General features: G+C 37.0%; 1 protein-coding gene across 9 annotated transcripts in view; it reads right to left on the bottom strand.

Annotated features, from left to right (window-relative positions):
• Nucleotides 1-20038, bottom strand: part of EFR3A (EFR3 homolog A) — a 180270-nt gene that overhangs the window by 140907 nt on the left and 19325 nt on the right. For 8 of the 9 annotated variants that reach the window (XR_003438377.1, XR_003438378.1, XR_003438379.1 and 5 more), the window contains exons 2-4: nucleotides 4930-5006; nucleotides 2601-2728; nucleotides 1215-1365 (exon numbers count right to left, since the gene is read on the bottom strand). Coding sequence is in view for 4 of the 9 variants with exons in the window: in XM_027132483.1 (XP_026988284.1) it covers nucleotides 1215-1365; nucleotides 2601-2728; nucleotides 4930-5006 (356 nt within the window). In the remaining 5 variants the exon portion in view is untranslated. Of the gene's footprint in view, nucleotides 1-1214; nucleotides 1366-2600; nucleotides 2729-4858; nucleotides 5007-20038 lie in introns of those variants that run through there. The other variant, XM_027132485.1, reaches the window with a different exon arrangement.

Below are 20038 nucleotides of genomic sequence, written 5' to 3'. Positions count from 1 at the left end.
ATGGATAAACAACAAGGTCCTACTGTATAGCACAGGGAACTATATTCAATATCCTGTGATAAACCGTAATGGAAAAGAATATGAAAAAGAACATATATATATATATATATATATGTATCTATAACTCAGTCCTTTGCTGTACAGCAGAAATTAACACAACACTGTAAATCAACTATACTTCAATAAAATTTTTTTTAAAATTTCCCCTAAACTTTCCTCACCTAAATGTAAAGGAAATAGGAGAAGCATAAGCAGCCATGTTGCCAGAAATGGAGCCTGTCACACCACCTAACTGCACTTGGAAATAGCCAATATTTTCCCTCTGAAACAAATGGACAAAATCATATTAAGGGCTTTTTAATGAGGATTTTATTTACATACTCTTGCTTCAAAAAAAGAAAAACATTATATTACTACCAACAATAACTAACAGTGCCAAACACTGCTCTAAGAACTTTATTTGTATTAACTCATATCACACAACAGGAGTACCAAGATCGGTACTATTATTATCTTCATTTCACAGATGAAAAACTAAGGCAAGGAGAGGTTAAATAACTTGCCCAAGATACACAGCTAGAAAGTGTCACAGGCATAATTCAAAGAAAGGCAGTCGAACCCTAGAATCCATGCTGTCAGTCACCCCCTACACTTCCTAACCACAAAACAGTTATCTATAAACAATAGCAGGTAGTATATGACTCTGTTATTTGTTGATAAAAATCTGGATGGGAACATATAGATTGGCTGAATGCCTGAAAGCTTCCTCAGAGATGAAGTTGGAACTGAAAGACTGAAGGTTATACAATGAAACTAAAGACAAGAGGAGAAAGGTTATCACTGTATTTTATTTTCTTTATTAGATATGCCTTCCCCAACCCCACACATGTTTAACAAACTATGGTTCCGGATAAAAGAAAATGAATGCTGTTAGCAGAAATAGTTCAGAAGTAGTGTAAGAAGGCCTGGGGGAAAAGAAAAGCCTTCCATTTATGGCCAACTGAGTTTCTGTTGTTCCTTATGATTGGTTAACATCCCAGATTTCAAAAGCAGCGACAATAAAAACTAGAGACAAAATGTTCTAATCATCTACCACTGTACTGGTTGTCCAAATGCCCTGACCAGAGCATCTGCTTCTACCAGACAGACACTCTAAAAAGAGTTAATCCAAGTTATGCTAATTAAACTTAAAATTAGAGAATAGTTTTACTCACAGAATTTGTTCCAAGAACTTGAAGCTTTGGTTCCCCTGATTCCAGCAGCTTTGCTACCATATGAAGAAAGCTTTCTACAAATGGCTTGATGCTTTGAGAATGGCAGGCCATAAGAAGTTGGTCCAATGCCTCCATAGCAATTAAAACATACCTAAATATAAGAGAAAAATAATGTCAACACATCTCTAGCTCTCTTAATTCTCCTAATCGCTTTCATAGGGATAATTAAAATAAGTTTACTTAAATGCACAGAGCACAGAAAGGCAAATTTAGCAGCTTCTAAGTGAGATCCTAATCTTCACACAACACAAATGATCTTGAGATTATAAAACAATCCTCATGTGGAAGTATACAGAAACTATACTGTACTATCCCATTTTCTCCTGCTCACCAAAAACTCTCCCAGAGCTTCTTTAACATTACCTTCATGTGAATTTTTTTGTAAACACAAATATTCTCCATTTTCCAGGCTTTTAACCACATTTCTTTGCATCCAACCCAAAAGTTATTATAAGAAACGTGCCTAAATTTCTAACACAATCTATTTGTATTTGTAAATATGAGTATATAAAACACTATCAGCAATATTATAAGGAAAGGTATCATACATTTTACCATATTCATCAGATTTTAAAGCTTATACTAAAAATTAAAATTCAGACTTCAGATAACTTTGCTTGAACAGTCAACTATAAAAACTACTTGTATCAAGACTCACATTTGTATCAAATGCTCTAAATGGTAACAATGCAGAAGTAGAGAAAGCCAGTATAGCACTCGGAGAAAGGAATACTCTAAGAAACTAGTATCATAAAATGACAATATGGAAAAGTATTTATAAACCAAATTGCAAAGTTACTGCTGTTCAAGCACAGAGAATGGATTAAGATGGTAGACCTTTATTTATAGGTAGATGTATAGCTAGCACAGGTCAAATCAGCATGCTTACATATTCTGAACCTTAAGCCTAACATAGCTCTCTTTTATTGCTCCTCTGATAGGTAAAACTGGAGCTGTGATAAAAATCAGTTCGTTAACAGAATTTCTGATAGTTTTCAATTTTGAGACTGATTTTTAAATTACAGTACTGCGCTGACAGACTAAGGGAATCAATTTCTACTATTTCCATTAGGGAAGTCTTAAAAATTAATGGATACTTAAACAACTCTGTTAAGTAACATGAGTTTATTCTTAAACCTGACCACCAAGAAAGTAATAAAAGCTACAGCATCTATTCGGTATTACACATTTCCTTATATGATATTACAATGTTTTATTCTCCATATGTTATCTTTCCCTGACTACATGGCAAAATAATTTATAGGATGATTTAGCCTAGGAAGAATTTTCCAAAGATACTATATTAGCAGCAATTAGTTTCCTTACCCAGAACGATGTCTGACAACATCCCTGCTCAACCTTTCTGCCAGGTAAGAACCAATTCGATCCAGTTTCTCTGGAGCAGATACAGCATAAAATGTCAATTTCTCCATATCAGCTTTAACGAGGCCATCCTAAAAATAAAAATAAAAAAAACAAGTGAAATAGGTTATATTTATATTTTCATGCTTATTTTTTGTATTTCTAAGTGTTGCCTGCTTCACATTTCCCCTTTTTGGATTGGTAATTAATCCATATTTACGCTGAACCTTCCTGGATATAGCCTCTTAAGAGCTAATCACCATTCTGGATATGTAGAATTTTCAAAAAGTTAAATAAATGCCCCATTTAGGAAAAGCATTTAAATATGCTTTCACAAGCAATGGATTATTCTAACACCTTCCTTTACAGAAAGATAGCTCAATTAATTGCATATAGTATGTAAGGAATAGAACATATTTTAGTCATTATAAGAAAAGGTTTGGTTATTTGTTCCCCTCATTAGAGCACTCTTTGAAGGCAGAGACTATGACATGTAGACCTCTGCACTCTCGGTATCTACTGTTGGACGTGTTTTGGATATACCACAAGATTTGTTCGTTTAATAAATTAAAAATAAGAAATGTAGTCAACTGGGTTTATGGTTGCCATATGTATGCAAGGTTCATGTAAATCTTTTCTTTTCCTTAAACCTTATTTTACAGATTGCTATTTAAGTAAATCTTATCTAAATACTTGGCAAAAATAAAGATTCTTTCTGTAACCATTCTCTAATTTACCTGCCACCACTCCCATGATCAAAAGTGTTCAAAGCTCCCTCACTGCCTGTAAGTTACAGGGGATAAAGCAGGTGCCTTGTCTGTCATTCACATTCCTCCCTAATCTGCACTCCACCTTATCTTCAGTAATCGTATGTTCCAGATTCCTTAAGGAAATGATCCGAATATTCAGTCTATTAAATGATACTTCTGAAATTTCCAATCAGGAATTGTGTACAATTATCACTCATTACACTTCAATTAGGCTATAGGCACCTTCATTTGAAGGCTCTTGTTCGCAAAGGTATCTCTTACTTTACCATGATTTTTCTCTTGCCGGCAACAAAGAGATTAATCTCTGCTTCTCCAGATGGTGCACATCCTTCAGAGTTCAGCAAATTACATTTCTTCTGAGAATGCTTCACAGAGATTGCCAACCCATGTGATACCTCCCTGATATAAAGGCAGAAACTTTACCACCTGTTTTACTTAACATTTTTCTTACTGATTTATGCATTGTGATTTAATATTTAGTATGCTTTCGCTTTATATCAGTCAAATGGATGGAAAGCTTCTTAAAGGCAGGTACCATATCTTAGAGTTATTTATATGCCATAAATTATCCAGGATATCTCGCAGCCAAAATATTTAATTGATAGGCCTCCTACAAATTGCTGAGTATTTAAATCAGATATGATTAAAAATGAGGTGTATCTCATAAATTAATATCAAGATAACCAAAAGGTTTCTAGGGTTGGCTACATTTTAAAATAAAGCAACTTCTGGAAGTCAAACCCATGTAACACTTTTTTGTCCCTATCCATTTAACACTAGACTAAAGGAGTCTTGGAAAATTTAAGACAGTGTCAAACAAAATCAATCAAAGACAACTGCTTTGAAACCAGTCGTCTTCCACAATAAAGTAACTTTTATAAAAAATTAAAAAGCACTTAAGTAAAAAGAGAACAAACTCTGCCTGGAATATTCTCCCTTTACTTCTCAATTCTCTTCTGAAAATTGTGTGGCCAACCCTATTTATTCTTTGGATCTTAGCCTAGATTTCATTTCCTTCAGGCCTTTCTTCTCCCAAGCCCAGATTAGATATCATTCCTACCTACTCCAGCAGTACCCTGTACTTATTTCTCTATCACAACATATTCTTTCACACAATATTGTAATTGCCAATTTACTTGTCTAGGAGCTTGGCGAGAGCAGAAGACCAAGTCTGTATTCACAGTTGTGTTCTTTTGGCATTTCATACAAATGATCTGACACTAGTTCATAGATTTTTGGTAAGTGAGTATTACTTGAATTTAGGAACTATACAGACTAAAGAACATCATCCGTCCATCATTCTGAATTTATACTTTAATCTAAGAAAAGAATCTGAAAGTCAGACAAGCAAGCATGGATCATTTAAAGGTTAAAAAAAACAGAGTAGTATAAAAATAGTAGTGTACATGATGAGATTTGGGAGTAAAAGTAGAGAAATGAAATTAGGGAAACCTTTAGGGAGGTCAGCAGGGGGGAAGGATGGGTCAGCAAAGAGAAGGATCAGTAGATGTAGATCAAATTACTTTTGGATCTTCAGGGAATATGTTGTCCACCAGGCGTTTGTAGCGAGGACGCAAAGCTGAACAGCAGCAACACACTCCTGTTCAAAAAGAATAAAATCACAAAGTACAGAGATTAATCGTACTGTAAACTGACCTAGAAATTCAAGTTTCTGAATATTTATGGGTTATTTAAAATAAAGGGGGAAAGTTCAAACAGCCAGAAATAGAAAAAGGCATGCAAATTCAATTATTACTTAAGAAGTGAAAAAGTTAAATTTCTCCTCCCCTCCCCAAAGACACCAGGTCAAAATGAACATGCTAATTAATTACTCCAAAGTTTCAAACCAAACTGTCCAAACTGTTTTGGGGCATGTGTGTGTGTACACACATGCATGCACATTCACATAAAACCTGCCCAATTCATCCTATAAAGCATATACACAACTGGTACCCCACCTTGCCTCCCTTCTGGTCTCATTTCCTACTACTCTCTGCAGCCCCTACCCCTACCTCCACCTCCCTCACCCCCACTTTTCCTGCCCAGCCCAATCCACTCAGCTCCAGCTACAATGGTCTTAAAATGGCAGTTCGCTCCTAGTGTAGCTGGTGAAAACAGTTAACACCTGTATCTATAAGATGCATCATACAAAGGAACCACAAGAGTGAGGGAGAATCAACATCAAGGGAAAGTCCAGGAATTTCAAAAAATGCTCAAAGGCTGCTCTATACATTTTCAGTTGTTGGCATCTTGGAAAGGGTCAAGGATTTGGATTAGAAGACCTGGGTTCATTCCAATTGTTTCACTTAAATGGCTACATGACCTTGGGTAACGCACATCAACTCTCTGGAAAGAACTATGTAAGTAGGAGGGATCCATTTTCTTGTCCTACAAACTAATAACTTAATGGGAATGCTGGTCTTGAGCCATTATAAAATTCTTCCCATGATTTATGAAACTGGGGTATGTGTGTCTGTGTGTAAGTGTGCACTTGTATGTATTTAGAAACCAAAATATGGTATGAGAGAACACTTAAGCTAGAAGTTAAGAGAACGCAGACTTCAGCAGACTTCTATTATCTTATTGAGTAATGTTATTCAACAGACAACCTCTCCAGACCTCACTCTGCTCATGAAGTATACATGACTCATGCATGCAGTCATACACCACGTCAAGTTAACTGCCCAACAGGCCCAAACATATAAGACTGAGTCCAGATTTGTCATAGAATGGAGCCATTATATTGATAAAAACAAGACAGAATTAAGACATGTACAGCATCTTTAGTTATCATAAAGCAGTGTGCATACATTATTTAACATTTCCAGCAAATTTGTTAGGTATTATTATCACTACTACTTTACAAGAGTGGAAACTGTAGCAGAACTGACCAAGTAACTTACTCAACAGCAATGGCTGGGTGAGAAACCAATGTCTAACTCTGAAACCTCATGCTCTTTCCACAAACCCAGAGATATTAGTGGTCAAATCAATCAACATCCAAATATTTCATCTGCACCTGCTATGTCCCTAGCCACCATCAGTGGCTAGATGCCACAGATACAAGAAAGTATAAGAGACAAGATCCCTGCCCTTGAGAAGTTCATAAACTTGTTATTAAAAAAAAATAGTGAATAATTCAGCAATATATACATAGGCACTACATGCTGATAATGTAAAATGTTATACATTGTTCAGGATGTTTTCTACTTTAATAGAAGAAAAAATTCCAAAGAGTCCATTAGGGAATTTTTTTCAGACTAACACCAAAATACCTGAACTCTTTTTAAAGTCCAAAAGCAAAACACAGGCTAGATTACTAGAAAGAAAAACAAGGGTAAAAGCCAAGTAAGCAAAAGTCATATCTCTGTGTCAACTATACCTAATATAAAAATACTTCAGATGAATATTAATACACTGAAATAAATTAAAATCAAATATGTATCAAGTGATTAACTTATATAGAGCACTGAGCTAGGAACTGCAATGATGAAAGAAGCTTATAACCTGATAAGAAGATTAGGATGAATACTCTGCTATCACTAACACAAGGCCAAATATAGTAAATTCAAATTGCTATTATGGCAAAGAGAGAATGGAACTGAAAAACAAGTCCCAAAGCTTCAAGTTTCCTGTCAGAATGGTAAATTATGTAATTTTCAATAGGTAAGAAAGAATTCTTAATAAGGTATTATGTCTCACATTGATACTTTCTGATATTATACACTGCTTTTAGTTTAAAGAGGCTTCCAAAAAATGGGGACTTGAAATACACATAATATCCAGTTCCCACTTTCAGGAAGCTTAGGTGTACTGGAAGAGACAGATGAGTAAAAAGACATAGGTAGCATGGGGTTAAAGGGCAGGGGCTCTGGGGTCACACCGACCGTGGTGAACCCAAGGTCTCTCACTGTCCACCTAGGAAGGCACGTTACCTTCTCTTATTTTACCTACATTTCCTTATCAGTTAAATGGGTGTAATAACGCCTTCTTCATATTTATTGGGAAAATGAAATAAAACTATATGTAAAGTTCTTATTAAGGGTGTAATACACAGTAAGCATTCAATAAAATGGTAGTTATTACTAGTAACACTGTAAGTACTTATAATCGGGGTAAGCAGAGGTGCTTGAGGGCCCTTGAGATAGTATTGCCAACAACGTGACAACCTTTGCTGAGAATTAATCATCTAAAAATCCAACAAACTTTACATGTGGTTCACAACAAGCCTTCAATAACAAGAGGAGAACCAGTGGGGTAACTGCTATTTTCTGAACGTGATGTGTGCAGCACTACACTAAGTACTTTACAGCATCATTCATATACTCCTACGGCAGCTCTCTGAGGTGCTATTTTCAGCTTTGTGTGATAAACGAGGAAACAGAGGCTAAGGGAGGCCCATTTGTCCCATATCATACAGCCGGTAAGAAGAGGAGCTGAGATTCCAAGCAGATCTGATGACTTTAAAGGGTAACTGCCACTCTGAATTCAAGCACCAGACAATTTCTACATTACTTTAAACATTTTAGCTCTCCACAAACCATTACCCATGAACATGACTGCAGGAATGAGTCTGGCTAACAGATGAGGAATGCACTGCCATGGAGGGAAATAAACAATCACAGTGAGCTTCTCCAGGAGGTTCAAAACGAAACAAAACAAAAACAACTTCTTGACCACTTACTATGCATGAAAACTTACCAACTACAGAGAAGACAGATGAAACTAGATTTGAAAGCTTCAATTTACTCAGGTTTCTATAAAATGATAACATACTGAAGGTAATACAAGGTGAAAGTGAGTGGTAACAGTAATCACAAAAGAAAGAACTCTATTTTAAATAAGACAATTCTGTACTTATAAACACCACAAGAACAAGTAAAATAAAATCATTGGACCTACTGAGGCACAGAAATGTGGGTGACTCCCTTGCTGAAGTCAGTTCATAAGGCTTTTCGAGTTCAGCTGCAGGTACCTGAACATAGTCCTTCATGTTGTAGGAGATGATTTTCTAGCTGATCTTCCTGCTTAGATCCTTTTACCTACTGTGCAGGAAGCACCTAGTTCACTTTACTTGTAATTAATTAGCAGAAGGTTCTAATACACTGTAACTTAGCTAACGTGTTGACATCAAATGTAAAGCTATGGAGAACTTGATAATATCCCTATCAAATTCTGCTGACAAGGCCAAACAGCTTAAACAAGATACTATTAAAGTATTGTATTGCTAGTTTACTAAATATAGATTTTCATATAGTTTGAATAAGAAAATAAACTTATATGGTTTTCTTAAAGCATTCCTTTAATTCCTCCTCATCCTAGCTTCTGATCCCTTCCAACACACTCCTCAGTTTTCAACTGCTTCCCAACCTCGTCTTGTCCAAAGGAAAAAGGGGCTAAGCATATCACAAGAAAGCCTCAAGCAACTGGCAGGTCTAAGCAATATGAATTCTTCCTTTAAATTTAATTCTAACACATAAAGGACAAGGTAATTCACCATTCTCCTCCTGCAGCATATGGAATTTAGAACCCTACGTATGATACAGCAGGAGGAGGAACAGGAAGTCTCAAGTAGGTAAGTGAACTATGGAAAAATGGAACTGGGGCATAGCTGGAAAGAAAAATTATGACCCAAAAAAAAGTACCAAGCTGCATATTACAGTGGTGTGCACACAGGCTCATGGGGCAACCTGTTCAATAATGCTCTCTGAGCCTTAGTGAGGAAACAGAAAAATCCTACCCATCTCTCAGGGTTAGGAGTACTAAATCAATATAAAAAATTGCCTGGAATGTAGAAGCCACTTTAAAAACATTATATATATATATATAAAAACCTTTTGGAATTTTTTTTTTTTTTGGTAAATTCTGCTCTCCTAAATTAACCATTTCTTCTTTAAAGACACCCAAGACACCATGTGGATTCACCAGCATCTCCTAGTCCTCGCCTCAGGCAGGAGTGAAATGTATTGACCTCTATCGTCCTCCTTCTTTCATGGTGAGGTGTCAGAAATAATTTCCAACCCGTCCTGATCCAACAGGCATTCACAGAAGGACTTGAGTAGCTGCACAGAAAACCTCATGGCTGAGCTGACAGAAGCCATGGATCGGGTACATGGGCATACAGGGATGCTGGGAGAATTCTGCTTAATGGGGCCAATAATCTAAGTGGTTGGTCCACCAGTGAGGACTCCTAGTTTGTGATGACATTTGCTTTCCTATGCAGCTTTGTAAGTCTGGGGGTTTGGATAATTCATTAAGACCCCTTTTAAAATAAGTTACTTATGCTTTCAACTAACTATATTACCAATGATAATTTAAATCTAACTGGAAATAGTAATATCTCCAGTATTAAATTATTAATAATTACACTATTAATGTCTATTATTAAACACCATCATGGCACTGGGTACTTGGGAAAAAGCTATCCTCTAAAACAAAAATAATGAAGTTGAAGAATGTTTAGATCTTATGATGGGAACCAACTGTATGATTTTAAATTAGGTTTGTCTCATGATCTATTAAAGGAGAAATTAACAGTATCTATAACTTCTACAAAACAATTATATTATCTCTGTTAATTCTAACATGTAATGCATTAGGAATTCTCTGGCATATTTAGGGCTTTCTAAGTGTCATACTTTCCAATGGGAATGGCTATGATTACTGGATTTTAGTCTTTATGATATTTCTATCATTGTATCTATAACAAATTATTGTACTTATTTATACACATGTCTGTCTTTCCCCCCTGAAAATGAGTCACTCCAACATAAAGCCCATATGGTTTGTTCATTGTTGTGCGTGTCTGGAATATAGCAGACATTCACAAAAAATGTTCCTTCACTAAATGAATTTGGACCCAAAGTTCACTGGTAAACAAAATGAATTTAATATCTGTTGATATGTGCTATAAAAATCAAAATGATAAAGTACACTGTCCACCACAAAATACTAAATAAATGCCAGGACAATGTAATTTCTCCAGCGAACAGCTGACAGTGTCAAATGAATCACTCTAAACAATTCATGCTTTATTTTTAGGCCTAGTGGAAGCTATCAGTAATCAAGGTGAAAAGAGCGTGTTTTACTATTAGAAGATTTAAAAAATTCACTACTTCAAGACCTCGAGCTCTATGGTATCCAAAGCCCTTTAAAAGAGTCTGCATCAGGGCTTCCCTAGTGGCGCAGTGGTTGAGGGTCCGCCTGCCAATGCAGGGGACACGGGTTCATGCCCCGTTCTGGGAAGATCCCACATGCCGTGGAGCGGCTGGGCCCGTGAGCCATGGCTGCTGAGCCTGTGCGTCCAGAGCCTGTGCTCCGCAATGGGAGAGGCCACAACAGTGAGAGGCCCACGTACCGCAAAAAAAAAAAGAGTCTGCATCACATATATTCTCTTCAAGGTTAAAATTAAAAGTCAAGTTATTCATTCAGTTAGTGTCAGAACAAGACATTCACTTCACACAATTAAAAGATTTAGTAATATTACAATCCCACTCACACATATCCCTCCCAAGTACTGAACACTTAATATGTAGATTTACATATACCATACACACACATATAGACACCACATATAAAGCCTGTAATACGGGTGTTATTCCTGCACTTCAACACATGCACAAGGTACTGTTAAGAGCCACAGAGGATCAAAAAGGTAACTATCTACTTGAAAAGACAAAGGTTTAAAAATTGAAATTTAAAACAAGATTTGGACAACACTGGAGGACAAGGGACATCTAATGTCAAATGGACCACATGGCCATAGGGCCACAGAAGTTGAGAGAAGAAAGAAAGCACTCCCAGGTCAAATGAAGGGAGGTTTTGTGAAGGACATAGGATTTGAGCTGAGGGCTCCCCCTGAAGAACAAGTAGACTGAACTATAAGGATACACTGAAGACAGTGGAGGACAATGACAGGCAGATGGAACAGTGCAAGTTTCACTGTGGAGGACGCTGCATGGAAAACCCAAAAGGCGTTTTCTAATGACCCAGAGCTTAGAAAGGAAGGAACATAGAAGGCGGCACAAAGGAAGCATCAAAAGGGTTTGGTGACTAATTAGACAGGGGTCAAAGTGAAATGGGAACAAAATAGTCTTATCTTTAGGAAAGTGTTCCTTTTGAAAGGATTCTAATCCATTAGAGGAGTATTTTATTACATGATTCTTTCCGCATGTAATTCTATACGTTCTCTCCTTTCATTCTCAATTTCACTACTTGTTCTTTATTCCCAGGCACATAAACTTCATGGAAAAGAGGACAACAAAGGCAGTAAATGGAATTAAAGTTCCAATTCTTTTTTAAAAGATGGTCTTTCCACTGCATTGCAATACTTGCCTCTACAAAAGGCATAACATGGACAAAACTCTGCACACTTCACAAAACTACTCTGAGGGCTTCCCTGGTGGCGCAGTGGTTGAGAGTCCGCCTGCCGATGCAGGGAACACGGGTTCGTGCCCCAGTCCGGGAAGATGCCACATGCCGCGGAGCGGCTGGGCCTGTGAGCCATGGCCGCTGAGCCTGCGCGTCTGGAGCCTGTGCCCCGCAACAGGAGAGGCCACAACAGTGAGAGGCCCGTGTAACAACAACAACAAAAAAAACGAAAAACAAAACAAAACAAAATACTACTCTGAGATACTCTCTGTAGGGAAAAAATAGCATTTTGCTGCGTCAACTAGTGATCAGTCTGTACTCAACACATTTTTCCCCCACTATCACAATTTTAAAGGAAAAAAATATATTAGGCATTGTCCTACTTACAGTCAATTTACAGATTTATACATAGACTTTACAGTATACTATCATACTTAACTGAAAAAAAAATATTACTCAATAGAGTTACACAAGGACAAGAGCAATAAAATACAGAATAATCATGGCTTTTAGAAAATCTAATCCTGCAAGATTGCATTTGAAAACCTTTTGGAATCCTCATATGAAAAAACAAATAACACAAACATTAAAATAAGGAAATACAATTCTCTATTCATTTCATCTGATGTTGGCTTAGTTTGCAAAACAAATAAGAAAGGATCCACTGGATGACACAGAAACCAGAGCTGCAACAGGAAAACAGGAAAAAAAAAGTACTCACACCTCTGTCCCCACCACCATTAGGACATAATGTATGGTTCATCCCTACTTCTAAGACCATATGACCAGATGCTGCGTGCCACAGACCTTCTTCAAGTGCACTCAGTGGTGGTCTTGGAAGGGAGTACACAGCATTCCCGTGTCCCCATCTCCGGAGGTAAGAAATTAGATGAGGCAGAACTGAAAACTGAAATAGTATGTGATTCCCTTTTTTGTTTAATAGATAAAATACTGACTAAAGGTCCTCTATGATAATGTCAGTAGAACTGTTAAGAATTACAAAAGGAATCACATTTTCTCCAGATGTAATTGTTTAAAAAAGCATGTGAACAACAACTTTCCTCTTGAATCCACACCATGGTACTATTATATTGATAATTATTTTGCACAATTAATATGTTTGGGGGGAAGAGAGAATTATGTAATGGTCAAAGATAAATTTAAGGATTATGATTAAGATAGAAGAAGAAGGGCATAAGGCAAATCAGAGTACGTAAAATTTATAACGTAACTGAGAAGGTAAAGTACTAAAGCACAAATGTGTTTTAAGAGTCCTATTTAAAACACAGTCTAACAAAAACTCTAGCTGACAAAAAACCCTTTATCTTCAAAAGGAGATTTAACACCCAGCTAGGGAAACAGTTGGCAAAGTATTTGAGGGCTCCGACAGTTTCCATCTCTGTAGTATATTTCAACAAACCAATCTTTGGAGCTTTGTACAAAAACTTACTTTCCACTTCTCAGAGCAAATCTTGGTAAATATGTAATATGACAAAGCTAGCCAAAGAGTACAGGAGTATCCTACATTAAGAAGGAAATGTGTTCTTCAAAGATAAACAAAAACTGAGATCAGTGTATATCTAAATTCCTTTACTATGGAAAAGAACAAAAGAAACTGAACTTACAACTTTCCCTTTAGTTAGAACTTCTTGTAAAGAACCCTTAACATGAACAAATGTTCATGGAACACCATGGAATATTGTTTTCTTATGTGTCCTTGAACATTGTTTTTCTTATATCAATGCCTAGACATAAGCTAATGGCCTAAGAATTCTCTCTCACCCATTTAGAATCCATTTTGAAAGGGCAAAATTTTCTTGAGACAGCCAAAACCTTCTATTGTATAGTTCAAAAATAAGATTAAAATAAGTTAAAAATTCCCCATTTAAAAAAACACAAATTCTCAATAAAAATAAAGATGCTATTAGTGCTACTTGTTAGAGGACAACAAAACTTCAGGGTGTAGGAATCCTCACATTAGAAATCAAAATACAGAAAGAGCCACTAACATTAACACAGCAAAGACAAACTTACAGAGCCTCAGAAGGACCTCTATGGATAAGTAAAGGCAAGAACTCCATTTGCAAATCACTGATTCAGATGGTTGTGAGGCCCAGGGATGCTTAAGTGATTTAGCATCTCTAGAGTGACTTGAGGATGCTATTAATAATTATGCCAGGACCAGTGATATAAATCTTGGCAGTCACAGGCAACCTAGGACCTAGGATTATCCTTATTCTCTTAGATGGAGTATTGGGACATGTCTAAAGGCATCAAACAAAGTAGACAAGTTTTCAGTTATAGCTACAAAATGAGGAAAAGCAACAACAATCCAGCCAAGGAAGATAAAGAAAAAGGTAAGGAAAAAAAAAAAAAGAAACATAGAACATTGGTTAAAAAAATAATAATAACTTAAGAGTTTACCTGGCTTTAATTTTTCTGGTATATAATAACTACAATCATAATATATCAAATGATGTAATAATTTTTGTTATTAACTGGTAAATTCCCTGCACATCTGTAATTAATGTGCTATCAAATGCCTACTACAGTCAAGGTACGAAGCTAGGGACTGTGATGGGATGTGTGAATAAGTCACAAAACTGGTTCCTAACATGAAGACCTTTAAAATATAACAAAACTGTTTTTTGTTTTTCGTTATTTTTTAGATTCCATATATGTGTTAGCATACGGTATCTGTTTTTCTCTTCCTCGGGGCAGGACAGGAATAAAGATGCAGACGTACAAAATGGACTTGAGGACACAGGGATGGGGAAGGATAAGCTGGGACAAAGTGAGAGAGTGGCATGGACATATACACACTACCAAATGTAAAATAGAGAGCTAGTGGGAAGCAGCCGCATAGCACAGGGAGATCAGCTCGGTGCTTTGTGACCACCTAGAGGGGTGGGATAGGGAGGGTGGGAAGGAGATGGAAGAGGGAGGGGATATGGGGATATGTGTATATGTATAGCTGATTCACTTTGTTATACAGAGGAAACTAACACACCATCGTAAAACAATTATACTCCAATAAGGATGTTAAAAAATTTTTTTTAAATATCAAGCAACAACAACAAAAAATACTAACAAAATTGTAAGAAATCAATACTACAGAAAACAAGATGAGTATTCCTTTACTAAAAAGAAAAGGCAGATGCAAACAAAACCATAATGGCAAGTAACCAAATTCACCCTCAATCTCCAGGTAGAATTATATATATCGAATTATGCTGATGTTTCTACCACACTCTTAACACAAACGTTCTCTCTAGGGAACAGTTAGAACACCCTCAACTTCCCTAACTAAAACAACACTCTCAACTCTTCTGCTTTTATGATGTGAATGTGTTTATTACTCTCTTTTGATAAAAGGTTACCTCATAAGAAATCCTACCTAAGTAAACTGTGTTTCCATAGTACAATGCTTTCCTTAGGGTTCTATGAGGCATCTGAAAAAGAGTCTACTGGAATATATGTTTTTAACTGAATACTCCCTGGTCCCAGCCAGGACCTTCTGAGTCAGTCTCTAGAGATGGGATACCAGAATTCCTATTTCTAGAAAAAACCCCCGCTTCCTACTATGACCATTCAAGTTCTCAAGAACCACTCCCCTTGCATAATGATTTAAAGAACTACGTATATGATTTTTTCTTATTGTGTACTTGAGGTACGCAGGACATTGTACTTACTACCTAATTTACGCAATGGATAAAAAATTATAATACTGGCGGCATCTTAAGTTCATCTAATACATTATAATAAATGAATCATATAAAGCACCATTTATGAGACCAAATGAATGACAGAGATGATAAATGCTAGGGCATTTGGAAACAACGTCACAGAAGATACTGACCTGATAGAACTTCACTGCCAACAGTGCACTGGTATTCGTGGCTGAGGTCTCTAGAACTTCCCCATCACTGTGAGATGCCACCACCATACCTCCCTGTGGACTAGATTTTCTAAGCAACTTACGTTAAGTGAATACTTGGCAGCCCCATGCTGGAGGTAAATCAGGGCGAGGCACTAAATGGCCTTTAAAATCCTAAATCAAGTACTGGAGCAAAGGAAAACAAATTACCATGATCAGACGTCACACATGATTTTCTAAAATATGACCACAGCTTTGAAATTTCCCCTTTTCCTAAAAGACTGCTCCGGTATGCTTCTCTGTATTTCATGCCACTTTATCCTTAAAATGATCAGTCCTTGGAATTTATTTTACATGCAATAGCTAAAGAATGAGCTATACAGTTTGGAAAAATTTTCTATTCTCCCGACCTACCTTTCCCAGAGAAAATTTCTATTATAAGGAGGAAGGGTGACTTATTTTACTGGTGAGTCTGGACAAAGGAACTGAGCGTGCCTTGAAACATAAGCTCCGGATATGTATCCTTAGCACTTATGCAATGCCCAGCACATAGAGAGAGTGCATATCTGTTTGTTGAATGAATGAACAGTGCACTCTCAAAGGTTTCTCTTTCAAATCTGCATTCTGCAAGTCACTCTTTCTGCCTCTACGTGATCAGTATATTCGGTCCTGGAAGGCTGTCTCTACGTGGCCACTAGGGGGTTACCCAGAAGTCTAACTCAAGAGTGTCCTCCTTGCAGAAGGCTGGTAAGTGCATTTGCTCTGCCAACCTGGAACGTCCCTTAGACACATCGCTGGAAAGTCTAGATTTAGCTGGAAAGTAAGTGGGAAGCCTGATGATAGACAAAAGTCAAACCATATTTTCTGACCCGGCTTTACTAGTAATAAAGCTCATATTTTGACTTTTATCAGTCTGATATTTATATTTCTCTCAATTGGTTCCAAATTCAGAGGGGAACAAGGGTGCAACTGCTACAGTCTTAAAATCAACAGATATATCTACTTGGAAAAAACACACACACAATCACATTAATTCTTTTAGCAAGGTTTTCATGAGACCTGCCATGCCCCAGGCACTAGGCTAAATGCAGGGAAGACAAATACAGGTCGCAGTCCCTGGCCTTCAGGAGCTCATAGTCTGATAAGAGAAGATAATCACATACAAAGAGAATCATAACTCTATGTGACAACAGCTATGACAGAAGAGACTGCTATAGGAGAACAGTAGTGCAGCCCTAACCTTCCTGCAAGAAGTAATAACTAAACTAAGTCTTGAATAAGAAGTAGGAATTCAGCAAAGGGGGGAGGATTATCATTCTAGGTGGAGAGAGCCACATGTTAAGAACAAGAGTGTAGTTTTAATTTGCAAACAAACATAAAGTTCTGCAATATGAGAGAAATGGCTAGACAAACTTGTAGGAAGCCGACTTGGAGACCAACTGAACTTAGAAGGTACAAAGAGGGAGGAGTCAAAAGGAACAGACAGGGTAGTCTGGACAAGTGGTTGGATGGTGGTGTCCAATAAGGAACAGAGGAAGACAAATTTGGGGGTAGGAGGAAGTATCAAAAAGAGAATAAATTTTCTTTTGCACAGGTTAAACTTGAGGTTACAAACCTGAAAGTGGGACATCCTGTAGTAGGCAAGTGATCTAGACTAGAAATATAAATTTAAGAACCAAAAGCATATAAATGATAGCAAAAGCAACTAGTTTGAGTAGCTAAGGTCGTCAAAGAAAAATAGGATGTAATTGGGGAGAGAATCCTGGGGAAAGCAAACATTTAAATAATGACTGGCAGAGAAGGAAGTGAAAGGGAAGATATTTAAAGAAATAGGAAGAAAACTACAAAAAGAGTAGTGTTAGAGAAAACAAAGGAGAGTTTTCCAAATCCTATACCTTCTATAAAAGTACCAATTACATAGATAAAGTAAGAACTCCAAAAATAAATAAATAAATAAGAAAGACTCCAAGAATGAGGAAACAGCAGAAAAAGAAATTAAGAGCATTTTTAAAAACAAGTAAACTGAAAATCTCAGACTTTACAGTAATATAAATTAAAATTTCAAGATATGTTAAATATTTTAACCCAAACTAAATCAAAGCAGTGGCAGTTTCAAAATATCCAGAATGAAACTCACTGTTTTACAGACTCTACACTTGATGTGGGAAAAAATTAAGAGACTAATCACATAATTTACAATGATTATAGGCTCTTATTAAAAATAAAATGATGGATAATATGAAATATCCCTTAAAAGGATCTAGTAATGTATTTCATTACTATTTTAATCAGTTTTTAGTAAGATACAAGTCTCCTATCTGAAATACAGAACTAGATGATGTTCTATAATTTTTAGTAAATAATGAAGGATAAAATAATTGATTAGAATGAGATAATCGCAAAATAAAAGTTCTACTAAAATAAAGATTGGGGCTTCCCCGGTGGCGCAATGGTTGAGAGTCCGCCTGCCGATGCAGGGGACGCAGGTTCGTGCCCCAGTCCTCCGGGAGGGTCCCACGTGCCGCAGAGCGGCTGGGCCCGTGGGCCATGGCCACTGGGCCTGCACGTCCACAGCCTGTGCTCCACAACGGGAGAGGTCACAACAGTGAGAGGCCCGCGTACCGCAAAAAAAATGAATTGCTGTTGGATTTGACTAACTGTAGATAGACTGTGGTATGGTAGATTTGAAGGCTACCAAATGCAATTCATAATGCTTAACAAAAATTTTCATTCTTTGAGTTTGAAGAAATGTTTAGCACAGAATGTATCATGTAGTAAATGTCAAAATATCAGGTACTACCCAAATACTTAAAAGACATCATGTAAAAAAAAGGACTAGTCTGTAATGCTCTCAAAGAATAGAACTTCGATAAAAGTAGTCAAAATAACTGAGAACTCTCTGAGAGCTTCCAAACAGGATCATCTGTCAGTTGCTGTCCAGATTCAAACTAGAGGTTAGATTAAGTAATCTAAGATTCCTTCTAATTCTAAATGCACATGACATTCCAACTCAGCTGCAAAACAAATATTAATGAATACCAATTATGTGGAAAGTACTATACAAGGTATTGTGGAAGGTACAGAAAAGACCAGCAATGGAAACTATTATTTAACAAGGACTCATATGCTTTGATACTTCCCTTCTAAATTAACTTGCTTTGCAGGTAATAAGGAAGTCTACTTAACTTCTTGGTAAACAAAACACTTTACACTAAAACGAGATGAATATTTAAAGTTCAAACCTTGACACCTTCACAGAAAGACAAGATGAAAAGGCAGAGGGCTATGTACCAGATGAAGGAAGAAGATAAAACCCCAGAAAAACAACTAAATGAAATGGAGATAGGCAAGTTTCCAGAAAAAGAATTCAGAATAATGATAGTGAAGATGATCCAGGACCTCGGAAAAAGAATGGAGGCAAAGGTCGAAAAGATGCAAGAAATGTTTAACAAAGATCTAGAAGAATTAAAGAACAAACAAATACAGATGAACAATACAATACTGAAATGAAAAATACACTACAAGGAATCAATAGCAGAATAACTGAGGCAGAAGAACGGATAAGTGAACTGGAAGACAGAATGGTGGAATTCACTGCTGTGGAACAGAATAAAGAAAACAGAATGAAAAGAAATGAAGACAGCCTAAGAGACCTCTGGGACAACATTAAATGCAACAACATTTGCATTATAGGGGTCCCAGAAGGAGAAGAGAGAGAGAAAGAACCCAAGAAAATATTTGAAGAGATTATAGTCGAAAACTTCCCTAACATGGGAAAGGAAATAGCCACCCAAGTCCAGGAAGTGCAGCAAGTCCCATACAGGATAAACCCAAGGAGAAACATGCCGAGACACATAGTAATCAAATTGGCAAAAATGAAAGACAAAGAAAAATTATTAAAAGCAGCAAGGGAAAAACAACAAATAACATACAAGGGAACTCCCATAAGGTTAACAGCTAATTTCTCCTCAGCAGAAACTCTACAAGCCAGAGGGAGTGGCATGATATACTTAAAGTGATGAAGGGGAAGAACCTACAACCAAGATTACTCTACCCAGCAAGGATCTCACTCCGATTCAATGGAGAAATGAAAGCTGCAGTAGCAATACTCATATCAGATAAAATAGACTTTAAAATAAAGAATGTTGGGGGCTTCCGTGGTGGCGCAGTGGTTGAGAGTCCGCCTGCCAATGCAGGAGACACGGGTTCGTGCTCCGGTCTGGGAAGATCCCACATGTCGCGGAGCGGCTGGGCCCGTGAGCCATGGCCGCTGATCCTGCGCGTCCGGAGCCTGTGCTCCACAACAGTGAGAGGCCCGCATACCACAAAAAAAAAAAAAAAAAGAATGTTACAAGAGACAAGGAAGGACACTATGTAATGACCAA

Source organism: Aethalodelphis obliquidens, unplaced genomic scaffold (genome assembly GCF_003676395.1).
Source record: "Aethalodelphis obliquidens isolate GAN/ISIS:26980383/991018 unplaced genomic scaffold, ASM367639v1 scaffold41, whole genome shotgun sequence".
Classification (NCBI taxonomy): Eukaryota; Metazoa; Chordata; class Mammalia; order Artiodactyla; family Delphinidae; genus Aethalodelphis; species Aethalodelphis obliquidens.
Note: the sequence above shows the minus strand (reverse complement) of the source record. Positions and strands in the feature narration are given on the sequence as shown.